Raw genomic sequence first — 9585 nt, forward strand, 5'->3', positions numbered from 1 at the left:
TTCGCTCAAGTAAACTTTCGTACGCGCTGTTTTGGTGGGGTAAAATGATGCACGCGTTGCAATTTAAAAACAGTTTACTTTTACAAGACAAGAAAAAGGAAAGAAAGAAAATACAAAATTTAAATTAAATAATAAAAATACAATATAAAAGATGTTAAATTTAGCTGTTGTATGATAAATCCTGAAACATGGTTGTACACATAAACCAACATCACATTCATTGCACTGATAGCGGGATTCACGACGAATTTTTTTCTTGAACAAACAGCACATTTTCGCGATGCATTTGAAGACGTTGATGGAAAGAATAAAAAGCACCAAATACACGCGGGAAATGAAATCGAAAAAAGAATAAACCCGACCTTACTCAAAAAGAGACAAGCAAGCGATTAATACGATATCACTTTTCCATAACATCCTTTTCCCATTCCCCCTCCTCCGAAATTAGTAATATATTTGCAAAGCAAGCACTTTCAAGGTCAATTTACTGTATTCTGAAGTAGGGGTGTAGTTCTATTTATAGCAGCGCAATGCAAAGCATCGTACTTCGGGAAAGCGTATATATACGCCTGCGGCAGTTAACACATCGTCTGGCCGAGACGTATATATACGCCCGCGGCAGTTAAGGGGTTAAGGTTTGAATAACAAATCATAATTAAAGGGAATAAAATAATAACAAATTAAAACAAAAAATAAATGTAGAAAGATTTTTAAAAAAATTAACACTCTTTTCCAACAATATTTTAAGTTAACTTGATACCAGGTATAATAACAATACAGTCAAACCCTGCAATAGTGAACCTTCAAGGGACCGTATCCGGGACTATATCCGTTCCCCGAACAATTTTAACTAATGGTTCCAAACTCCCCCTTTTATTTCACATTATTTAAATAAATGACCAATAAAATTAAATGACTGAAAAATAATATGTAGTAACAAAAATGTGCCAACTTTTATTTTTTATGACTCTTCGTCTTGCCTACAAAAAAATTAGTAATCTTAAACTGACGAGTAATCCTCAACATCAGATATGGAAACATTTCCGATTCTCCGATAATTTTTCCTGAATTAATGTTATTCGCTTTTTAAACCTGTCTAATAAAGCCATTCGAGCACATAAAATTTGTTTCACCAAATCACTCAGCAAATTCACCGGCTTTGACTTGAAGCATTTGTCCAGATACAGAAAGATTGCGGCTTCTTTGAAAGCTGAACCAAATCAATAATGAAGCAAACAAGGAAAAATGCTTGTTGCTACATTCCATGCTATAGATGGTTTTAAAAATGGGCATATGTATTTAGTTATTCAAAATTAGAGCAAAAAAATGGAACAAATAAATCAGTCGAAGACAGAAAAAAGTTCATAATATCCAACTTCCTCTCTTTTTTTTCGTACACAAAATAACAAAGCACAAGAGCGAACATTTTGTTCAGTATATCCGGGAGTTCACTATAAACTATGTTCACTATAGCGGGGTTTAACTGTATTAACAAAAATCATATAATTAGTTATAGTTAAATTAATTGTAAGTAAGAAGAAAAAAAAGAATGATTTTTTGCTGCAATATATATGGCATTAGATCCAATAAGTGCCTTGCCGATGGCAGCATTGGTCTATAGATAACATTATGTTTAAGTTTAAAGTATAATGCTGATTAAGTTATTATCAAAAAAAGTTTAAAAAAAATTTTTAAAAACTATAGTATATAACACTTTGTTGAAATTCAGAAATTAAAATATGTTAATAAAAAGGATAAAGTTTGTACCTTAAAAACCACCATTTTACAAATATTTACTAAAGTATTGACATTGTGATTATGCAAACATACATGGAAGTATACATCAATGTTGTCACAGAAGTAATTTGACTATTAAATGATAAATATGTCCATCCCTATATTGTATATATAACGTTGCATTAATCACTTAAAATAACACTTTATCAGGGTGCATATAAAATAACACTTTATCAGGGTGTATCACTCGCAAGTATTTCATCAAACATGTAAAGTGATTGACGCTTTCATAAGCTATGGGCAGACTGTACGCCGATATGGATTTCGTTTGAATCAGTTGTGAAAACTTTGAATAAAACAATGTGAAAATCACACTTTTGCACAGTATGTGGCAAAAATAAACACGGAGAAAAAAATCTCATTTTCGAAAAGGGAATATTAAGCACTATTTAAAAACACCCAATGAAAAAAGCAATTTTACGGGCTTTTAAAAACGAAAATAAGCACCTTTAAGCACTTTTTAAAAACGCTATGCACTATGTTTATTAAGGGAAAGACCAATCATTATCCAATGTTAATTGTTACTGGTATGGAAAAAAATTATAAAACTAGTGAATAAAATGAGGCAGCTAACCATAGTTTAGAAATCACATATCGTTTATATTTATAATTAGAAACAGTACACTAATTTTCAACCAAATGATGTTAAATATGAAAACTAGAAATAATTCTTAGATACTATGCTACAGGTATCAATAAATATTTTTTTACAAATTCAGTTTTTACATAGCTAATCACAAAACTAAAAACAATTTATAAAATAAACTTCAGAATTTTTAACTCTAAATTTCTATTTTCAAACTGTTGAATTTTCAAATGCAAATCAATAATTAATTTTAAAAGGTTTGATTAGGTTGTAAACAATTTTCAATTTTTTGGGTTGAAACTTAAATATTTTAAAAAATAAAACATGTTAACTTTTAAAATTAAATTTTTTTCAAATCTTAGACTTTCCATGACTTCCATAAAAATATTATCATGACTCACATGAACTCTAATTACATGTTTCAAAAGAATGTTAAAACTACACGAAAAACAACGATTCTTTCATGTGAGACATGGGAGTTCACTTGAATGAAACAGGTTAACTGAAAAATCACATTACTATATAAGACAAGCATTGAAATTGAAGAAACTTTCATATTCCACCCTTCATCCTAAGTGCAATTATAATTCATAAGAATACTTAAAATGTTCATAAAAGGGTAAACAAAAGATAAATGAATGAAATCTAAATGCCAATTTTGTAAAGAAGTATTTTAGTGAATTTTTGAGATTCAAGTGAAAAATATCAAATTCAGTTCAAAATCTATGAAAAACTGCTGATCTGGCCTGTCTTAAAATGAGCAGTTGATTTTGAACAGAATTTATGGGTCTATCTAGTTTGTTCTAAGAGGTAACTATTTTGTGAAAATTTAGACATAATTTGGGAAAATAAAAAAATATGTTAACAAATCAACACAAAAATATGGTAAAATAAGAAAATATTATCAAAAATTGTCACTACAAATAAAAATCATTTATGACTGGTAAATAAATTTCTATATTTTTCCATATGTTCAAAAACAATTTCCCCATTGCAAAATTTTGGGCTTAAAATTGTATCCAAATTTAAAAATCCATAAAAATCATAATTTGCAGATAAATTTCCATTTGAATTTTATAGAAATATACATTTAACAGTAATAGCACTTAAAGTTATCTTCAATATGAGGACATTTTCGACTGGGTCGTACAGAATGGTTTCTCCGAGGAAAAAATTATTCATAAAAAAAGTAAAGGTATATTATTAGATGTATTGGTATTGTTTTAGGTATATTGATGTTTAAACCACTGGCGGTTAAGTAAATCGGTAAAATTGGGTAAGAATGTTTTTCCCTAAAACACTATTCCCCTATCTATTAACATGGATAAAACCGGTTTTGCTATACAGAGAAGACTGCATGTTTAAACGGGACTTTTTACGTGCAGAACCGTCAGTGGGTTAAAATAATGCTTGGAGTTTAGACTTTCTGTAAACATTACAGAGGGACAGCCTCGTCATTTCATTTTAAAAAAACTCTGAGGGAAAAAACCTCGCTAAAATATGGCTTTATTGTTTTCCAGGTTTATTGTTTTTACAGAGATACAAAAACAAAATTTTAAAAAGAGCAGGGGATTTTCAGAACTTGCCTTTTTTCATTAAGTTGGTGAAGGTACCACTAAGCAGGGTTCGTGATTTTTTTTTGATTTTTTTTAAAAAAATCAAAAGAATCAGATTTTTTAGATTTAAATCGGATTTTTTTTATTTAAATCAGATTTTTTTGATTTTTATTCAAATACACTGTAAGAACTTTAATTTATGATTAAAAAAATTATAAATGTTTAATCAAATTAACTTAATATTAAAACTATATTGTAACAATATTTTAGAAGCTCTAACTAAAATAATTTTTCATTATAATACATGGCTTTGAATGCATAGCAACCATTTTGAAACAAATGCATGATTAAAATTTAAAGACTAGATGAAATAGAGAATTTAAAGAATACTTCAGGGGTCTGTTTGGGTCTTTCTGAGAGGTACCTACTATGTGAAAATTAAAAATTATATTAAAAAATCAACACAAATATAGTAAAAATATGGATTTATTGTTTCGTACGAGACACAAAAATAAAATTTTAAGAATATGTATTTTGTGTGATTATTCTATCATTTTTCCTAATATTGAATTTGTAAAGGTACCGGCTTGGACAGACCCCTGTGCTTTAACTATTAAAACAAAGTTTCAGTTAGCAAACCATAACTTTAATTCAAAATTGTGATTTCTTTTTTTTTCTCATGATTTTTAAAATGACAAAATAAATGTAGCAGACTGTGTTTATAAATGTTAAAAAACATCTGAAGTATTCATCAAAAAATAAATAAATATTTAATCTATATATTTTTATATTAAAATATTCACTTTTAATTCTATATCAAAATAGATAAGTTAAGCTAAAAAAAATTTAGAAAATCGTATTCATTGGAATTTTTTTTCACAAAATTTCTTTATAGAAAATCAGTTAATGTCAAAGATACTGTAAATATATTATGAGAAAAAAATACCAGTTAATAACCCTACTGCATCAAATAGACTTCGAAAGGGAAGAATGACACTACAATAGGAAAAAAAACATCTGAATTCATCAGCCCGTTTTTTTTTCTTTTTCTGTTTTTGGCATATTACGGTAATTTCTTTTTAATATAACCTCAAGCTTCAGAAATATACATTTTCCACCAATAAAATATGATGTAGATTTTAATTAACGCTTTTTCATTCAAAAGGTAGAATTTTAATTAACATTACTTGTATTATTTTTTGAAAAAAATTCATGTTTATTAATTACTTTCTACAGCTATGCAAGTCTATATTAAGACAGCATTAAATGTTTACTTTAATCTGTACTTTCAATCTCAAGAATCAAAAGATTTTTAAAAATGTAATTTCAAATGTGTTGGAATTTAACACACACCAAGAAAGTAATTTCGTTAACTAAAATTAATTAATGCAGCAATTTATTTAAATTAAGTTTTAATACTAAGAAAAGAAAATAATAAAAGTATCAAATATTTAAAACACTGTCTTTTAACTTTTAAAATCAATATATATAGATAAAAAAAATTAGTTGATTTAAATCAAATGATTTTTTTTAAAAAATCATTTGATTTAAATCATGATTTAAATCAACGAGCCCTGCCACTAAATGGTAGTAAATTTGCCGAGGACAAACCCCTGGTATTAGAGCATTTTTAACTGAATATAGTGTTTGATACTTATTGAATTCTTCCCTTTTCTGTTAGGCCTTAATAAATAAATGCCTCTGAAATTTAAGAAGAGATTACAGACAGCATGTAACACCTACCCTAGCCCAACTATAATCCATGGGAACAGCTGGAGGGGGCATCTCATCCTGAGGAATAACATCCCCTTGTGCAACAAGATCTTCGTAAACACCTCTGAAAGAAAACACCAGATAGTATAGTGGGTATCTGATACATTTTCAAATTCATGATTTTACAAAGTTACTATTTTCTGAGACAAAAACAAAATAGTAAAAAATTTTAAAAAGCATTATAATAACATTGATTGAAACTATAGATGTAACCAAAACTGTAATACTCTTCATCTTCATATGTATAGATTTTTAATTTAAAAAACAGAAAAAATAAAGAGTTGAAGCAAATAAAATAGCTGAAAAAATATAAAAGTAATTTTTTTTTCTTTTTTCCGCAGAATTATATTCTAAATATAATTTTCTTGTTTAAGGGAAAGAAAAGAAATACTTCTGATTATTCTGTTCTCATTTTGGAATAAAAATAATTCGCCAATCACTGGCTTGTTCAGCTAGAATTTTAAATTGATAAAATAAAAAAATAAATAATCAAAATTCTGAAATCACAGAAGTTTAAAAGATAATTTGCTCCAGAAATTATGTTTTTCTTTCCCTTCCATTTTTTGAAAGAATACAATTTTTACAGAACATGATAAAAACATATTATATTTTAATAAAATATGTCTATGTGTAGGGAGTTACAAATTCAGATATTCGAAACACCAAGAAATTGGGGGAGGGGAAAATTCCAGTTTAATAATTAGATTTTCGGGCAACCTAAATTCGGAAATAGTTAAAAATAAGACATTTCATGATAAATTTTGTTCAATACCGAAATTAATGACTTTCCATGATTTTTCATGACTTTCCAGGCGTGCGAATACCCTGTGGGTAGTTAGATTTTTAAAATGTGATCTTAATATAATGTTTAGTTAATAATATCGAAAACTAGAAATGTAACAATAAAGTGATTTGTCCAAATAGCCGAATATTCGGCTGCAGAATAATAAAAATTTTTGTTTTAAAAAAATCATTAATAAATATTAATGACTTTCTATGTATATAAATAAGTATAAATAGTTTTAAATATAAATTAGTTCAGTCATTAATAAAAAATAATCAAAACTTAGCTATGCTATTGGCATGAGGTAAAGGAAAACAAAACTATTATAAAAATATTTAAGATAATAAAGATAATTACATATCAAGATAATTGGAATTGGATTGGAATTGGATAAATAAAAGACTGAGTCAACGATATTAAAAAATCTAAGGTGAAGTTGATAAAACGAAATAGAAAAAAATATCCACCTAATTCTTAAAACAAAACTTCAATGCTAAAAGCAATATTTGATGAAAAAAAATTTATCCACTAAACGTTAAAAGAGCTATAAGCTATAAAAGTACAGTGCTATAATAAAAACGCCCATGAAAAAGATAATATACAAAAACAAAACAGTAAAAGTAAAAATCGATCATAATTTTTGAAAGAAAATTTTGAAGCTAAACCTCTCAGTTTTCCACTTTTTTAAAAAAAGTGAAGAATCAAGTGCAATAGAAAGCCTCTTAATTGACGTGTCATAATAAAAACGGTTATAAAAGCAAATGTTTATAACAAAAAAGGAAAAGCTAGATAGAAACCAAAACAAAAAATCTTACTTTTTAAACAAAAAATAAAATTAAACATTCAAAATTTCAATCAGGGTTGCATAGTCAGATTTTTCAACAAAAATAAGCACCTTTTAAGTACATTTTAAGTACTCAAAAAATATTTTTATTCACTTAATACAGTCACTTAAAATAAATATTTTTAATCACAATAAAAAAAATCATAATTAGGGTCTGTGAAGCAATAAAAAAATTTTTTCGATTGTTTAAAGTTCTAAATTTATAAACATCAATAAAATTTAGAAAATTGTTTCCAAAACTTTAAATAATTATGATAAAATAACCAATTTCTGATATATATTGCAGAGAAAATTGTGAAAATCATGTATTTTTGTAATTTAGAACAACAAACGATAAAGCAAAGAGAAAATCTTTTTTTAAAGGTAGAAAATTAAGAACTAGAAAAATAAACTAAATTTTATGACGTGACTTGAGAATAAAAAGTTGCTCTAAATGTTTATATATCGATGTAAATTTGAATAAAATTTATTTAAACTTTTTTTATTTCTTGGTAACAAATTCAGCTTGACCATGGCCAAATTATCATAAATTATAGCCTATTATACATGAAATTAGTCATAATTTAAAAGGTAGATTTTTTTTTCTCCTTTAACTTTATTTTACCAATAGCACATTTTAATAATCATTGATATTTTTTAAACGCTTACAAATTTTAGCGCTCTTAATACATACTACTACTAAACTCAGTGGCACGACAGCCCATAGAGGGCCTACTGTGCCCAGCTCAGTTTTCTTGACCTTTTTGATTTTAATACATACTGAATTCATAATAAACCACTTAACTCCCTCAATTATTTTGAGTTTTAATAAATATGTAAATTTTATATGTATACAAAAAATGCTACTTACTGAATAGTTTTTCCTAAGTTGTCAAACGTATCTGGTACATATGCTCCAGCTTCAGATAATGCCTTGTTCTTGGCAACAGCTGTTTCTCTATCACTATTAGCGCACGCTCCAGCATGCCCGAATTGCACTTCAGACGTGAACATTTTAGCACAAGTTCCAATACACCACGCTACTAATGGTTTTGTAATTTTGCACGTTTTTAAAGCTTCACAAACCTCATATTCTTCTACACCTCCCACCTGTAACAAAAGTGAAAAAAAATCGTAATATTGGATTTTTAGTCTCGTAAATAAGAATCGCAATATTTAAATTGCGTGAATAAGAATCGCAATGTGCAACTTTTAAATGAGGTAAATATGAAAATCGGTGTTTGATATTTAAATCACAAGAATAAGAATCGAGATGTTAGCAGATTCTGGATTTGGTATTTCTAAAAGGCTTGTTTGTATTGCTTTTGTTTAGCCATAATAAATAAAAATTAACAAGATAAATTGTATGAGCAAATAAATAGTTCCACTGCAAATCAACCACACTATTTTTTTAATATTTCGTTTGCACCAGCAAACAGGAAGCAGCGAAGTCTAAATGACGAAAGTAAGAGCTATCTGGCGGGCCGGTAAAAAAAAGAAAAATCTTATTTTCTGCACATAAAAGAGAAAATAGCTGAAATGCTAAAAGAAGTAAAAATTGGAAGGGTGGCCAGCTACGCGGTTTGAATTCTCTGTTTATCTTTGAAAATCGGAAATAAATAATTATTTTATTTCAACAACTGAATTTTCAGAAAAAGCGGAATATTTATTAAAAAACCCAAAACTTTTAGGGAATCAGAGTTTTTGATAAAAAGGCTGAAATTCCAGAACCAAAAGAGAACAAATTTGATCCCTGCTTTTAAGAATAGACAATTTTTAATAAACAGAATAAAAATGATAACATCTTACTTCCCCAAGTAATACCAACATCTTAACATCAGGTTCTTGTTGATATCTCAGCAAGTGATCCATAAATGTAGTACCAGGATACCTAAGAAAATATGTTACTAATTTGAGTTGCATTTTTTCTTATTAAAGACGCATTTAAACAAATCTCAATAAGAGTGATAATTATTTCCTATTCTAATGGAAATGCAGAAAATTTCTTATAAAAAATAATTTAAAAAAAACTTATCTTATGGTACATACTTTTTCCGCAAGACATTCACAAATTACTCATAGATACTTTATTAATTTAGATATGAAACAAAGTACATAAAAGATATAAAACTGCCGTACAACAAAAAACCAATGCAAATACACTACCGGTCAAAAGTTTGCGAAAATTTTGAAATCTACAAAGAAAAGGTCTAAATTCAAATGTTCATAGAACTGCGAAAAATCATTCAAATTGCATTCGCATGAT

General features: G+C 27.4%; 1 protein-coding gene across 6 annotated transcripts in view; it reads right to left on the reverse strand.

Moving 5' to 3' along the window:
• LOC107443062 (ATP-citrate synthase) overlaps positions 1–9585 on the reverse strand; it is an 87190-nt gene that overhangs the window by 15978 nt on the left and 61627 nt on the right. For all 6 annotated transcript variants that reach the window (XM_043053237.2, XM_071178085.1, XM_043053236.2 and 3 more), the window contains exons 20-22: positions 9129–9210; positions 8191–8429; positions 5683–5776 (exon numbers count right to left, since the gene is read on the reverse strand). In XM_043053237.2, coding sequence (XP_042909171.1) covers positions 5683–5776; positions 8191–8429; positions 9129–9210 — 415 coding nt within the window. The remainder of the gene's footprint in view (positions 1–5682; positions 5777–8190; positions 8430–9128; positions 9211–9585) is intronic.

Source organism: Parasteatoda tepidariorum, chromosome 2 (assembly GCF_043381705.1).
Source record: "Parasteatoda tepidariorum isolate YZ-2023 chromosome 2, CAS_Ptep_4.0, whole genome shotgun sequence".
Taxonomy (NCBI): Eukaryota; Metazoa; Arthropoda; class Arachnida; order Araneae; family Theridiidae; genus Parasteatoda; species Parasteatoda tepidariorum.